Source organism: Lucilia sericata, unplaced genomic scaffold (assembly GCF_015586225.1).
Source record: "Lucilia sericata isolate MDLA Ls3-8-SP2 unplaced genomic scaffold, ASM1558622v1 Contig001649F_arrow, whole genome shotgun sequence".
Taxonomy (NCBI): Eukaryota; Metazoa; Arthropoda; class Insecta; order Diptera; family Calliphoridae; genus Lucilia; species Lucilia sericata.
In genome coordinates this window covers 27,091-43,639 of record NW_023995563.1, presented here as the reverse complement: position 1 = coordinate 43,639, position 16,549 = coordinate 27,091, and the positions used below count along the sequence as shown (strand labels likewise).

Below are 16,549 nucleotides of genomic sequence, written 5' to 3'. Positions count from 1 at the left end.
GACTAGACTATAGACTAGACTATAGACTAGACTATAGACTAGACTATAGACTAGACTATAGACTAGACTATAGACTAGACTATAGACTAGACTATAGACTAGACTATAGACTACTAGACTAGACTTTTTCGCGAAAAAAAGAAAAAAATTGATTAAACATTAATTTTCACTCAAGTATTATTAGTATTTTGGATTAAATATTATCTTAAAATGAAGGAAATAAACAAAACTGTTTTGTTTATAAAATAAACTATAAAGAAAGATTTTGTTTTACATATTTATTAAAAATATTACTCTTCAAAACACAAATTTTCCTTATATTCAATTTATATATTAAATTTTTCCATATAAATGATATTGAAAATAACCACAATTGCATAAACATTTAAAAAAAACCTCCAAAAGAAGAACAATGAACTGCCCCCAAAAACAAGAAAAACGAACAAATATTGTTAATTATAATTAAATAAAAAAACATTAAGAAATAAACAATATTTCATAGACGACTGACTGCAAACAATTTTCTTTTTGTATAACAAACTCTACAAATCAAATGGAAATGACATGAAGATGGAGAAAAAAAAAACAAGAAAAAGAAAAAGCAAGTGTAAGGGTGGGGGAACAATCTCCTTGTTAATGAAAATTTCGAAATACTAAATATACAACAAATGTGGTCATCCTCAGTAAACAACAACAAAATGTTTAACGAAAATTTTCTGAAAAAAAAAACATCATTAACACTCACTTCACTCACTCACTTTTGCTCACGAAAATATTCCAAATTGAAAACACAAAAAATGAAATAATGCAAATACCGCAAAATATTTTTGCATTTGGAGCAACAATAAACAGGAGAATAGATCTGGCAGACAAGAGAGCAGAGTACATACAAAGAGCAGAGCAGTGCTAAGATCCGGAAAAACTCTTTAACGGAAATATAAAATAAACTGAGGAATTATACTAAAACATTTTCAAAAATACTTTTTTACAGAGAAAATTGAAAATTTTAGAATTTTCTTTTTTTGATTTTTATTTGGCCAAATGAAACTTTTGCCAGCCATAATTTGACTAGTTCATTTTAGGCCGTGGAACGATATTGTCTAGATATAATTTTGTACGTTTTAGTGCGTAAGGTCGAACAAACACACACAGAAATATAAAAAAAGAAAAAAATCTAAAGAAAATATTTCTATTTGTATGGAAAAAAAGTATTGAAAAAAATATAAAAACGAACAGTGCAAAGTGTAAAGAATTATTTTTATAAAAAAGTATATATAATTGGAAATAAAAAAGAACAAATCTAAAAAAAAAATACTGGATAAAAATATCAAGAAATTTATTTTAAACAAATTTAAAAAAACCTTGAAGACTTTCAGCTTAAAAAAAACACAACAACTGTTTAAGGGTTTTAAAAATATAAAAATTTTCGAAAATATAGTGATTTATCCATTTTATTAATTGCCTTAATTTGGCCTTAATTTGACATATTTGTAGTTTATTTGTATTACAATATTTTTGTCAATAATGCATATAAAATATTTATTTAATTAAATAATGTTCTATATATTGTAGCAAAGTGACACAATGAATATTTTTTAAATTCAAAATATATTGCGTTATAACGCCTCCATAAATTTATTTTTATACAAAATTTATTATTTTTTTTTTTTTTTTAAATTTTTGTCCGTTCTTTTTTCGTCGTTTTTCTCGTAGGAAATTAAACTTTTATTTTATATTTTTGTGTTTTGTATATGTGTACAAAAATGTTTTTTTTTTTTTTTTTTTTGTTTTATTCGCCTTTATTTCAGACATTTCGGTTCGTTCTTTAATTCAAAAAATACACAAATAGTATTTATTGTATGTATGTATAACAAAGAATATATACGGCGGACTGAATGATGTGTGATGCTACAGTCGGTGACTGGGAAAAAGTTTAAGGGGTTTTGAATAATTTAGATGACTGCAAGAGAATCAAGAATCTTGTATCAATATTTATAGAATTAAAATATTGATTTCGATTGTTATCGAAATCGATCGATAAAACCTCTATTACATCAAAAAGTGTAGAAAAATTGCTTTTTGGAAAGTGTTTAATCTTTGTTGAGACATTCGTAAAAAGAAGGGAAATTAAGAAACTAACATTAACTCTGTCAGAGAATGACCAGAAGTTTTTTTTCTCGGCAAACAGTCCTTAGCATAGGTCTACTTTTTTCCTTTTTTTAATAAACCAAAACCTCGCATTTTTCGAAAGAGAATTGCTTTCACCTTTTCCTCTCTAGACTTGGTTGTAAATAAGCACTTTTGCTTAAAATAAGCCTTTAGTATGGATTTAATCGAGCACGAAATCGTTTTTTCGTTCTTATCTGTCAAACGAAGATTCTCGTTACATTTCCTAGATCTGGAGGCAGATCTAGATTCAAAAGCGACAGAAATCTCTATTAGAAACATCTGATTAAAGTTAAACTTCTATTTAAAATGGAATGAATGTTTTCATCATAGTGTGATCTTTGGCGAATGTCGTTATTAATTGTATGTTATTAGCGATACCGAACTTTTACCATGCAAGAAGTCATTTTACTATATTGACTTCCCGCATTTAATGTTTTTACATGGCAAGTTACCAAGAGAAGTGATCATACATCAACTCACAGTTGATCAAAGTCATACAAGACCTACTGCTACTGTACTGGTTTTTAGTAAGATCCAATGGTGGGAATGGATCCGAGTAGCGGGATCATCGAATGGGCTTTGTGTAATGTTATCGACTTGAGATAATGATTGCTACATGTCGATTAGATGTTCGAAAAATGTTAACCGTGAAGAATGATCCCTCACCAGGGACATGTCCTGTCTGGTCAGTTGGTTCAGGTTCCTTCGGGATCCACGTAGCGGCTGTGGTTTAAACCCAAATTGGCAATTAAAAGACTGATGCACGGTGAAATCTATATCTCGGGATAAGTTCGGTGCTGTTGCCGATTGATAACAGATACCCCACAGAGGAGTGACTGTGGGACTAAGCGTTGGAAATGAGTTAATTGTATATGATACAGGATGAATGTAGGGGTATACGGAACTCATCCGCCCGTATACCTAGAGTGAGTCTGTCGTATGTTGTTCTCTTATGAGTGTGTCGGATAATTGAGAAGTGTGCTGGGTTGAATGTTGATGTATTAAAGGTATTTTATACAAGTGATACCATTGAATTTTCCTTCCTTTTACAGTTATGTTCAGTGTAAACTCTGTTCATACCAGAATTACCACAGTGTGTCACTCTGAGTAAGAACAAAGTCTCGGCTTATTTGATGGACTTGTACTTTAGTCTAACGGTTACGTCTATAGGTGCTGTTGCCGACTCAACAGAGGACCTCTCATCTTCGTGGTTGTAAACGGATGTGATTTTTTTGCATCTCGGAAGTTAAGCAACAGGCTAGCAATGTTCAGAGATTAGATAGCTTAAGTACTTGAGCAAAGTGCACTTATACTGGACCGGAACTTTCATATACGTAAATTGCCACCTGTGTGTAAGAAACACAATGGGGCGGTGATGAGTCGTCGCAAAAGCTCATCAAGAGGTTGAAAAAGACCACCGTGTAATAGGCGATGAACACACGGCACGTGTTCACGTAAAGCACTTCGTCATTCGTCAAGAATGATCAGTGACTAGCTTCTAGGTGGAGTTCAGCCATTATGAATGGTGAGGATCATAACATAAGTTTATGTTGCTAAATCTAGACCATTTCAATGTTTCTGGAAATTAATAATACTATTTCAAATTTTCAAACCTTACTATAGCGAGTTAAAATCGGTATCATAAATCTATATACGCCATTTACTGTATACATTCCACCAAAACAACATATGTAAATTTTTTTGTATACTAGCCCCATCACTTTTGTATATACGGCTCTTCATACATCCCCTCTCTCCCTATAACCAAATATCTATATAAACACTAAAAACATTTTTTTTCACAATTTTCACCAAAATAAAATTAAATCGAGTAAAAATAAAGATTGAAAAAAAAGAACAACAAAAACCAAACAACGACACCAAAAAATTTTTATTTTAAATAAACACAAAAATATGCGAATAACTCGGAGAAATTTGGAAACAACTGGGAGTGAGAGAATGAATTGTTGGCAAAAAAAAAGAAATATTTTGAATGAATAAAGTGAAATAATAAAAATATTAAATGATCAATAGAGAAGCATTTAACCAGCTAATTTTAATGGAAAAATTGGGGAAAAATCAAATGCAATGAAAATTATTTTGTAATAAATTTTAGATATTAACTGTTAAAATTTCAGTTATCTATTCAAAAAGGCACTGTAGGTTTGAAATGGAAGGTTGCGACTCGTTCCAGAAGATTTTCCTCCGATTCAATACCATTACTTTTCTCGAACAGCGAAGTCAAACATTCTTTCTTCGCTTTTTCAACTGTCAGTGTTGGTGTTCTCGAGATATACTGTCGATAATTATGGTATCAGATAGAGTTAACAACTATTTCCCTTCGAAAAGCAATAACATTAAAGTACGGGTAGTCATCAAGATAACAGTCCCTGAAGCATATTGATATCTTTAGAGAAGCGTGAGACAAATCGAGAAAACTTAACTCCGCCACCAAAATCAATTCGTTTGGAAACGTTCACCATATCAGAACATATAGAGTTTTTCATATCTATCATTTTGATCGAGTCAATTCGGATGAAATAGTTTCTTATCTAAAGGGGTTTTATTCATTTTATTCCTTCAGAAACTAAAAATCTTTATGATTGATTATATACAGTGATGGCAAAAAGCTACTAAATATAACTGCACTAAAATTGAACTAGGACTAGAACTGAACAAGAACTGAACTAGAACTGAAGTAGAACTGAAGTAGAACTGAAGTAGAACTAAAGTAGAACTGAACTAGAACTGAAGTAGAACTGAAGTAGAACTGAAGTAGAACTGAAGTAGAACTGAAGTAGAACTGAAGTAGAACTGAACTAGAACTAAACTAGAACTGAACTGAACTAGAACTGAACTGAACTAGAACTGAACTAGAACTGAACTAGAACTGAACTAGAACTAGAACTGAACTAGAACTGAACTAGAACTGAACTAGAACTGAACTAGAACTGAACTAGAACTGAACTAGAACTGAACTAGAACTGAACTAGAACTGAACTAGAACTGAACTAGAACTAGAACTGAACTAGAACTGAACTAGAACTGAACTAGAACTGAACTAGAACTGAACTAGAACTGAACTAGAACTGAACTAGAACTGAACTAGAACTGAACTAGAACTGACTAGAACTGAACTAGAACTGAACTAGAACTGAACTAGAACTGAACTAGAACTGAACTAGAACTGAACTAGAACTGAACTAGAACTGAACTAGAACTGAACTAGAACTGAACTAGAACTGAACTAGAACTGAACTAGAACTGAACTAGAACTGAACTAGAACTGAACTAGAACTGAACTAGAACTGAAACTAGAACTGAACTAGAACTGAACTAGAACTGAACTAGAACTGAACTAGAACTGAACTAGAACTGAACTAGAACTGAACTAGAACTGAACTAGAACTGAACTAGAACTGAACTAGAACTGAACTAGAACTGAACTAGAACTGAACTAGAACTGAACTAGAACTGAACTAGAACTGAACTAGAACTGAACTAGAACTGAATTAGAACTGAAAACTTAACTCCGCCACCAAAATCAATTCGTTTGGAAACGTTCACCATATCAGAACCTATAGAGTTTTTCATATCTATCATTTTGATCGAGTCAATTCGGATGAAATGGTTTCTTATCTAAAGGGGTTTTATTCATTTTATTCCTTCAGAAACTAAAAATCTTTATGATTGATTATATACAGTGATGGCAAAAAGCTACTAAATATAACTGCACTAAAATTGAACTAGGACTACAACTGAACAAGAACTGAACTAGAACTGAAGTAGAACTGAAGTAGAACTAAAGTAGAACTGAACTAGAACTGAAGTAGAACTGAAGTAGAACTGAAGTAGAACTGAACTAGAACTGAACTAGAACTGAACTGAACTAGAACTGAACTGAACTGAACTGAACTGAACTAGAACTGAACTAGAACTGAACTAGAACTGAACTAGAACTGAACTAGAACTGAACTAGAACTGAACTAGAACTGAACTAGAACTAGAACTGAACTAGAACTGAACTAGAACTGAACTAGAACTGAACTAGAACTGAACTAGAACTGAACTAGAACTGAACTAGAACTGAACTAGAACTGAACTAGAACTGAACTAGAACTGAACTAGAACTGAACTAGAACTGAACTAGAACTGAACTAGAACTGAACTAGAACTGAACTAGAACTGAACTAGAACTGAACTAGAACTGAACTAGAACTGAACTAGAACTGAACTAGAACTGAACTAGAACTGAACTAGAACTGAACTAGAACTGAACTAGAACTGAACTAGAACTGAACTAGAACTGAACTAGAACTGAACTAGAACTGAACTAGAACTGAACTAGAACTGAATTAGAACTGAAAACTTAACTCCGCCACCAAAATCAATTCGTTTGGAAACGTTCACCATATCAGAACCTATAGAGTTTTTCATATCTATCATTTTGATCGAGTCAATTCGGATGGAATGGTTTCTTATCTAAGGGGTTTTATTCATTCACTGGCTAACAAAGATCTCTACTTCGGCTTATTATAATACAGAAGTCCTTTAACATTTGAAATATATACCTTGGATTAGAAAATAACTGTACAATGAAATCCTGCGTAGCAAATAAATTGACATATTCTGTAGTTTTATAGATTTTTGAGTTTAATTTAAAAAAAAAAAATATTTGAAATATATAGTTTTCTATTTAGTTAAATATGTTTAATTTAGTCCTAAAATTTCCTAAATTTGATTCCCTATAATGAAGCTAATTAAACATATTATACATAAATTTCTGTTTCAATTCAATAAATCCCTGTAGTAGCCATTTATAAACTGATGATCAATTCGTATTTATCTATTATTTATACATAAATGTATAATAAAGACAATATTCCAACGTCATGAGTATAAAAAAATTATATATAAATTTTCGGTATTAGTAAACAAATTTGACTAAAAGTCTGTGCCAAGAAATGAAAAAAAAAGAAACACCATTTTTGTTTTTAGTTCAGTTTGTTAGTGATGCTAATATTTTAATATTCATTATCTAAAAATAAAACTAAAAATCAAAAAATAAAAAAAAATAAATAAATTTTGTATATAAAATAAAATGTTAAATGCCTTTAGGAAACATAAACAGTTGTTGTGCTTTAAAATTTATATTGAGAAGAAAACTCAAAGAACGAAAAAAAATTAATAAAAATACAAAAACATTTTTAAATAAAATATAAAAATATTAAAGATAAATTTTTCACTTTCACAGAACGAATTATTATTTTTTACTAAACGACAAAGAAAAGCGCAAACAAATATTTGATTAGTCATAAAAATTTAATAAAAGAAAAATACATTAAATTAAAATAAATTACAATTAAACGAACATAAACATAGTATTTAACTAAATTAAACATGTTTTAAGTGATTTAAAACTTGGTTGAATAAAAAAAATTTGGAAAATATTTATTAAAGTTATTTTAAAGTGTAAAAATGCCTTTTGTTGCACCAAAAACTACAACGACTAGTGGTAATGCGGCGGGTCGCACCACTTTTCGACCACCATGGGTTAAAGAAGATGGAGCCCAAAGTGGCTTAAAACCCACTACCAAAACCTCCATACCTTGGGCCAGAAAAAGCATAGACGTCAAAGAAACTGAAACCCCCAATGCCAGTATATTAAAGAAAACTACTCCCTCCACCACTGCAAGCAAAACGAATGCAGAACCCAGTGCTACTTTAAAGAAAGCTAGTGAGTCTTTGAAAAAAACCAATGAACCTGTTAAGAAACTCACCACAGCTGTGAAAAAGGAACCCGAAACAGTTAAAAAACCCTCCACAACATCAGCCAGCACAACAAAAACTCTAGCGGCTAAGAAAAAAGAACCCACACCACCCTCTTCTTCGGATGAAGAAGAAACCGATGAGGAAGAGGAGGAGGTGGAGGAAGAAGAAACTGAAGAAGAGACAGAAGAAGAAACAGAAGAAGAAGAAACCGAAGAAGAGGAATCTGAAGAAGAAGAATCTGAAGAAGAGGAATCCGCCAAAGTACCAGCTAAAAAACCTCAAGCCCCAGCCAACAACAATAACAGCAAAATTCCCGCCACGACAGCGGCTGGGAAAAAAATTATTCCACCCAAAACACAACCACCCAAAAAAGAGGAAGAAGAAAGTGAGTTAAAACGCCGTTTTTCAATAGAAAAACCCAAACTTAGACCGGTTGTCGTTAAACGTGACAAGTCTATGAAAAAAATCGAAGATGACGATGAGGCGGTCGAAGGTGAAACCGAAGAAGAACGCGAACGTCGTTTACGTTTTAAATTAGAAAAGCCCAAATTGCGTCATGTTAAACGCGAAGAGAAACCCTTACCTAGTAAAAGTTCAGAGAATATTATGAAAATACGACCGGTTTTGAAAAAAGTACCCAAAGTCGATGAGGTAATTAAGGAAACAAAAGAGGAACCCAAACCTGAATTTAAAACGAAAACTTTACGTAAAACACCGTCAATTAAACGCGAACCCAGTATCAAAAATGGTAAGTTTAAACGGGTCAAAGTTTAGGCAATGCTACTACTTTTTTTAATTGCTACTATAACTATTGCAGTTCTTACTACTACAGTTTTTTTTACTCAAATGGCTGCTGTGTGCTACAAATATTGGCGTTATCAGAATTGTTCAGTTATGAAAAGGTTTTCTTATAGAAAAGTTGTTCAAAAAAGAACTAGAACTGAACTAGAACTGAACTAGAACTGAACTAGAACTGAACTAGAACTGAACTAGAACTGAACTAGAACTGAACTAGAACTGAACTAGAACTGAACTAGAACTGAAACTAGACTGAACTAGAACTGAACTAGAACTGAACTAGAACTGAACTAGAACTGAACTAGAACTGAACTAGAACTGAACTAGAACTGAACTAGAACTTGAACTAGAACTGAACTAGAACTGAACTAGAACTGAACTAGAACTGAACTAGAACTGAACTAGAACTGAACTAGAACTGAACTAGAACTTACTAGAACTGAACTAGAACTGAACTAGAACTGAACTAGAAACTGAACTAGAACTGAACTAGAACTGAACTAAGAACGGAACTAGAACTGAACTAGAACTGAAACTAGAACTGAAACTAGAACTGAACTAGAACTGAAACTAGAACGAACTAGAACTGAACTAGAACTGAAACGAGAACTGAACTAGAAACTGAACTAGAACTGAACTAAGAACTGAACTATAACTGAACTAGAACTGAACTAACTGACAGACTGAACTAGAACTGAACTAGAACTGAACTAGAACTGAACTAGAACTGAACTAGAACTGAACTAGAACTGAACTAGAACTGAACTAGAACTGAACTAGAACTGAACTAGAACTGAACTAGAACTGAACTAGAACTGAACTAGAACTGAACTAGAACTGAACTAGAACTGAACTAGAACTGAACTAGAACTGAACTAGAACTGAACTAGAACTGAACTAGAATGAACTAGAACTGAACTAGAACTGAACTAGAACTGAACTAGAACTGAACTAGAACTGAACTAGAACTGAACTAGAACTGAACTAGAACTGAACTAGAACTGAACTAGAACTGAACTAGAACTGAACTAGAACTGAACTAGAACTGAACTAGAACTGAACTAGAACTGAACTAGAACTGAACTAGAACTGACTAGAACTGAACTAGAACTGAACTAGAACTGAACTAGAACTGAACTAGAACTGAACTAGAACTGAACTAGAACTGAACTAGAACTGAACTAGAACTGAACTAGAACTGAACTAGAACTGAACTAGAACTGAACTAGAACTGAACTAGAACTGAACTAGAACTGAACTAGAACTGAACTAGAACAGAACTAGAACTGAACTAGAAGTGAACTAGAACTGAACTAGAACTGAACTAGAACTGAACTAGAACTGAACTAGAACTGAACTAGAACTGAACTAGAACTGAACTAGAACTGAACTAGAACTAGAACTGAACTAGAACTGAACTAGAACTGAACTAGAACTGAACTAGAATTGAACTAGAACTGAACTAGAACTGAACTAGAACTGAACTAGAACTGAACTAGAACTGAACTAGAACTGAACTAGAACTGAACTAGAACTGAACTAGAACTGAACTAGAACTGAACTAGAACTGAACTAGAACAGAACTAGAACAGAACTAGAACTAGAACTAGAACTAGAACTAGAACTGAACTAGAACTGAACTAGAACTGAACTAGAACTGAACTAGAACTGAACTAGAACTGAACTAGAACTGAACTAGAACTAACTAGAACTGAACTAGAACTGAACTAGAACTGCAATAGAACTGAACTAGTAACTGAAACTGAACTGAACTAAACTGAACTAGAACTGAACTAGAACTGAACTATAACTGAAATAGAACTGAACTAGAACTGAACTAGAACTGAACTAGAACTTACTAGAACTGAACTAGAACTGAACTAGAACTGAACTAGACGGAACTAGAACTGAACTAGAACTGAACTAGAACTGAACTAGAACTGAACTAAGAACTGAACTAGAACTGAACTAGAACTGAACTAGAACTGAACTAGGAACTGAACTAGAACTGAACTAGAACTTGAACAGAACTGAACTAGAACTGAACTAGAACTGAACTAGAACTGAACTAGAACTGAACTAGAACTGAACTAGAACTGACTGAACTTATCTAGAACTGAAAGAACTGAACTAAACTGAACTAGAATGAACTAGAACGAACTAGAACTGAACTAGAACTGAACTAGAACTGAATAGAACTGAACTAGAACTGAACTAGAACTGAACTAGAACTGACTAGAACGAACTAGAACTGAACTAGAACAGAAATAGAACTGTAACTAGAACTGAACAGAACTGAACTAGAACGTAACTAGAACTGAAACTAGAACTGAACTAGAACTGAACTAGAACTGAACTAGAACTGAACTAGAACTGAAGAACTGAACTAGAACTGAACTAGAACTGAACTAGAACTGAACTAGAACTGAACTAGAACTGAACTGAACTGAACTAGAACTGAACTAGAACAGAACTAGAACTGAACTAGAACTGAACTAGAACTGAACTAGAAGTGAACTAGAACTGAACTAGAACTGAACTAGAACTGAACTAGAACTGAACTAGAACTGAACTAGAACTGAACTAGAACTGAACTAGAACTGAACTAGAACTGAACTAGAACTGAACTAGAACTGAACTAGAACTAGAACTAGAACTGAAATTGATAATTTTTTCTTAAAAAAAAACGTTCAAAATTGAACAAATGACATTCGGAATTCCTCCAATGATTTTTGATATCATTGCAGTGGAATATAGACATTTTGTATATATAAAAATATAGAAAATATCTGCTGCAAATAATTAAACGAAAATCAATGTAGCACACATCACGCAGAATTACATTTTAACACTTTAAACAATTAGGAAAACAACCAACGAAGTTAATATGCCTCTTTATAACCCAATCAAACAACCAATCAGCTTTACTTCAACATGACTCTGACTATTGCAAAAACGCGTTTCCTTCCTCTTTTGTTCAATAGTTTTTCTACTGTTCTTACTGATTTTTATTAAAAATGAATGAAGCTTTTTAAACTTGTTTGTAAATATTTCGTGCGTTACTATTCTGCAGTATGCAATAATAAATTTTTTTGAAAATAATAAATTTATTTTTTTGCGGTAATGTATTTTTTAAGGGAATTAATTTTTGTATCTGTATCATAGATATTTTGTGTTTCATTTCGCCTTCATATCATATTTTTCAAAAACACAATTCAATATTTTATGTTTATGATTTTATTATCATTTGAATGGAACAGATGTTGTTAATTAATAACACCTAAATAAAATGGCATCAAATAAAACAGAAATTTTTTTCAAAATTAGGTCATTAAAATACAAGTACAAACGTACACACACTCTACACATATTTGCATAATTATAAATAGATTTCAATAACAATTTTACAGTTTTTTTAACACATACCTCAAATGAAAATTGAATTTTATACAATTTTATTATGTTAAATTAGATCAGAAATAAATATTCGTCAAATAAAATTTTAATATTTATTAGAACATATAATTCTCACAACTTTTCTAAATAAAAGTGTTTCCAAAAGAACAACATTTTATAAAGAAAAATTGTAAAATGTTTAACAAAATTGTCTAAAGAAACTTTCTTTAAATTCGAAGATGTTTCTCTAACGAAATTTGTTCAAATTTGAACAAGTTCTAAAGAAAAGTTGTCCAAATTCGAATAAAAGAGTTTTTAGATATTCGAGTAACTTTTTTAAAGAAAAGTTGATTGAAGCTAAAAATGTTTTCCAAAGAAAATAATTAGATAAAGTTTTTCTAAAGAAACTCTAAAACTTCATATACAATCCATTTCACTGTAAATAATTTTATTGCATTCTCAAAATCAGCAAATTAATACTAACATCAATAACAATTTTTAACATTTTATTAAATTCGAATCTCATCTTTAAAGAAAATTTACAATTTAAGAAATTTTGTGCTTTATTATACAATAAAAATGATAATGTTTTAAAATTTCTATAAATCTAGTTCCGGCACCACCACCATTACCATCATTGGTGCCCAAGGCTCCCCCACCACCTCCACCACCATTGGGTAAGCCAGGTGAGAAAAAGGAAATATCAGAGGCACGAAAACAAGCTATAGAAAAACTAAAGTAAGTCTGATGAAAAAATTAACACAAAGAGTTAAATTTTAAATAATTAATAATTGCAGAACAAGACCACGTCGACGACCTGACTGGTCGGAAATGATGAAGGAAGTAGAAAGTGGCAGGAAATTACGACATGTGGAGTGCAATGACAGGTGAGTGTTAAATAATTATAATTTATTTTATAATTTTTTAATTATTCTTAATTATATAATAGATCTCAACCCATACTCACTTGCAAATCGATGACCAAAGTGGATAATAAATTTATTTATGAGACCGAAAAGGATAATTCACACAATAAGCTGTTGAAACAAATCCAGGGTGGTATTAAATTGAAACCCACACAAACAAATGATCGTAGTAAGCCATTCATAGAAGGTCTAAGGAAATTCCGCAGACAAATGACCATCGAAGAGCAACTGCAAAAGTCACAATCTAAAGTGAATATGTTAGGCAGTGCTCCAGGAGCAGCAGGAGCTACAGATGTAAGTGATATTACTAATACTAGTTATTTTCTAATAACAAAATAATTTAAAATACATTTTACAGACCACCGATGGTGCTGCACCCTCTGCAAGCTCTACACGTGCCGGTAGTATTGTTTCCGCTTTAGTACTAGACGATCCCAGTGGTGATGAACTCGATGACATTGATAAGATACGCGATGACTTGCAGAGCACTAAACAAATGTTAGCACTCGAACTGCGTAATCGTGAGGCCCAAGAGAGAGAAAATAAAAAACTTTTAGCCAAAATAGCCACCTTAGAAGCTGAACTAGAACGTGAAAAGTCCAGAGACAAAACTTTGGAATATGGTTCAAGAATTATTGTCGCCACCATGGAAACCACACCCGAATCAGAAGAAGCTTTTGTTAATTCACTGAAAAAGGAGGCAGAAGAATCCAAGAAAACTGCTAAGGAATTGGAAAAGAAATATTTAACAACGGGCGAACAATTAGATCAAGCCAAGAGTGAAATTGAAGAGCAAAAGAGACAAATACAAATGTTGGAAAGAAAATTGGCACAAGCTTTACAGGTAACATTTAAAAGTGGAATTAGAAAGAAAATCTTTACTTTAAATAACTGTAATTTAAATTTATTTAGTTTTTAGTAATTTGCTTTATTTGCTTTAGTTTTTTGCTTTAATTAAACAATTTTGGCTTGCTTTGCTTTATTAAAGGGCCATCAGCTTACTAACTCAACGCAATTTGAATTTTGCTATGATTATGATGATCTTGATCATACGCTATCGTTTTATCATCATAATGGCAAGCATAAGGTATTTTAAGAAATAACTAATTTTATAAAAACATATTTTAACAAAATCTCCTTAATTATAAACTTTAAAACTTCTTATATAGAAAAGTACTTCACAATTTCAAAACTTTTTCAATAGAAGTGTTGTTCACTGTTTAAGAACTTTTCTATAGAAATGTTGTCTTGAATCTAGCAACTTTTTGTGCAGAAAAAGTGTACACAAACTGGCAAGATTTTCGCTAGAAAACTTGTTCAGAAACTTTCAAGTTTTTCATAGAAAACTTGTTAAAAATCTGAAATCTTTTTTTTATAAAAAACTTGCTTAGAATCTGACATCTTTTTTATAGAAATTTTGTTTAGAATCTGTCGACTTTTTGTATAGAAAAATTGTTCAGAACTTTTTCTATAGAAAACTTGTTCAGAATCTAACAACCTTCAATACAAAAATTGTTCGGAATCTGACAACTGTTTGTATACAAAAATAGTTTGGAATCTAACAACTTTTTCTATAGAAAATTTATTCACGTTTCAGTGGAAAAATTGTTTCACACTTTCTTATAAGTCGAAGTTTTAACAAAATGTCCAAGATTCTAAAATGCTTCTTTTAGTCATACGTTGAGATTGTACGATTTCTAAATTTTCATTACGTGTTTGATTAGGGTGGTGGCTTGGACTCTAGAAGAGCCAGTGATGTTCACAATGGTCGTGATAGTTCACCAGACTTTGACTTGGCTGAAAGTGAAAGTGATCCAGATGAGCCAGAAGAAAAGAAGGCCGAAAGACGTGAGAAACGTTTGGTCAAGGAAGTTAAAGTATTGCGCAGTAAATTAACCAAGGTAAAGGTAAAGGAAGAAGCTGCCAAAAAGGAGAAAATGGCTCTCAAGGAGGCCATGAAAAAGAATCATGTTATACTCAAGTAAGTATTGGAAAAAACACTTTAAAGCGATTTAGTTTTTTCAATTAATCTATTGAATACATAGGGAAGAAAAGAAGAAATTCAAGAAACTAGAAAAGGAAGTACACAAAATGGCAGCTTCAATGAAGGAAGATGCCGACGAGGATGAAGAGAATGAAGATGATGAAGAAAAGGAAGAGGAGGAGGAAGAAGAATCCGAAGAGGAATCTGAGGAAGAGTCTGAAGAATCAGAGTCTGAGGAAAGTGGCAATGAGACAGAAAGTGAATCAGAAGCAGAGGTAAGTAAAAACGAGTTGGGCAATTTGTAACAAATACTGATATACTTTCGTTACATTTCCAGGATGCCCCCAATTCAGCCAAGAAGGAGAACCTTGAACCACGTCTCAAGAAACATGAGGGACGCTTGTCTGCCATGAAAAAATGCAATGTCCTATTGCAGGCCAATGTTGACAATTTGCAAGATGAAATTTCTCAAGTTCGCTATAAGGCCTCCAATCTACAATCTGAATTGGATTCAGTGCTGGCTGATTTAGGTTTTTAATTAACCAGGAGAACCCCACTCACCTACACTACACGTACACACACTCATACATAATTATTTATTATTTACTATATAATTTTTTAATAAACATTGACATAATACATTATATATCGATCTATGATGGTTGTCTAATAAGAGAATTCAATTTTCTTCTTACCTTTTTGTAAAATGTTTGTACAAGTTTTAATACGCAGTAAAAATATGCATACAAAATAAAAATTCCCACTCCAATACTTGAAAGACTAAATTCACTTTTTTTTAGTAAGAATTGATTTTTTCGTTAAAATGTTTGTTGTTTTTCAGTAAATTTCGCAGTTGAAAGTGAAAAAAATAAAACTTTTAGCCGGCAGTTGTTTACACAATTTCATAACAAATGCTGCTTCTTATTATGTATGTATGTATATGTTGGTTATGACTTAAGAATGATTAGCTTATCAAAGACAACAACCAATTCTATGTAAGAAATGTCAAATATTCAACTGTAAAACATTAACAGGGTTGCCATTAGTCAATATTAATTTCACTTCAATTAATTTCACCCTACACCATCGTCAGATGGGTATATATAAGTTTTTCATTCCGTTTGTAATTTCGAAATAAAATTCGATTCGTTCGTGTGTATACAAATTATTCAACTTTCAGAAGTTAAAAGCTTTCAGAAGTTAAAAAATTTTTATAAACAATTGACGTGTTTATAAAAAAACCAGATTATAGGTGAACGGTATTTAAGATTCGGCAAATCCGAATATATCGCTCTAACTTGTTATATTTTCAAACACAGAGGCGTCACGAGAAAAAAAAACTATTGTTATCTCTTTCGCACCACACTTTACACTTAATTTTTTTAGCTGTATTTTATATACCTCTTCCCACAAATTTGTACAAAAGCTGATTTTAGACTTTTGTAAATGTTAAAAATAACATCTCTGTATACTTTGTGACCATATTTTTATAAAAGTTATTTGA

At 31.9% G+C, this 16,549-nt stretch overlaps 2 protein-coding genes across 31 annotated transcripts in view; one reads left to right on the top strand and one right to left on the bottom strand.

Annotated features, from left to right (window-relative positions):
• Positions 1–16,549, bottom strand: part of LOC119612316 (trichoplein keratin filament-binding protein-like) — a 65,405-nt gene that overhangs the window by 39,937 nt on the left and 8,919 nt on the right. For 2 of the 22 annotated variants that reach the window (XM_037968100.1, XM_037968103.1), the window contains exon 1: positions 15,741–16,171. The exons of 18 other annotated variants lie outside the window; for them this stretch is intronic. The gene's annotated coding sequence lies outside the window, so the exon portion shown is untranslated. Of the gene's footprint in view, positions 1–15,740; positions 16,466–16,549 lie in introns of those variants that run through there. 2 more of the 22 variants (XM_037968110.1, XM_037968093.1) reach the window with 2 other exon arrangements.
• On the top strand, positions 1,069–15,830 carry LOC119612314 (glutamic acid-rich protein). Of its 9 annotated transcripts, none has more exons than XM_037968082.1 (10): positions 1,069–1,195; positions 7,424–8,689; positions 12,747–12,873; positions 12,933–13,022; positions 13,085–13,355; positions 13,420–13,905; positions 14,050–14,148; positions 14,786–15,042; positions 15,107–15,320; positions 15,383–15,689. In XM_037968082.1, the coding sequence occupies exons 2-10, from the start codon at positions 7,648–7,650 to the stop codon at positions 15,581–15,583; spliced, it is 2,787 nt and encodes a 928-aa protein (XP_037824010.1). In that variant the 5' UTR covers positions 1,069–1,195; positions 7,424–7,647; the 3' UTR covers positions 15,584–15,689. The 9 variants fall into 9 exon arrangements, with proteins under 9 accessions (XP_037824010.1, XP_037824009.1, XP_037824007.1 ...); XM_037968081.1 differs by having other exon boundaries at positions 1,069–1,208; XM_037968079.1 differs by having other exon boundaries at positions 1,069–1,244.

Excerpts from the sequence above, each read along its gene's own strand:
- LOC119612314 (XM_037968082.1), top strand. The coding sequence starts at position 7,648 with ATGCCTTTTGTTGCACCAAAAACTACAACGACTAGTGGTAATGCGGCG. Across the intron at positions 13,023-13,084 it reads CATGTGGAGTGCAATGACAG|ATCTCAACCCATACTCACTT; the intron begins GTGAGTGTTAAA and ends ATTATATAATAG. Across the intron at positions 15,043-15,106 it reads AAGAATCATGTTATACTCAA|GGAAGAAAAGAAGAAATTCA; the intron begins GTAAGTATTGGA and ends TTGAATACATAG.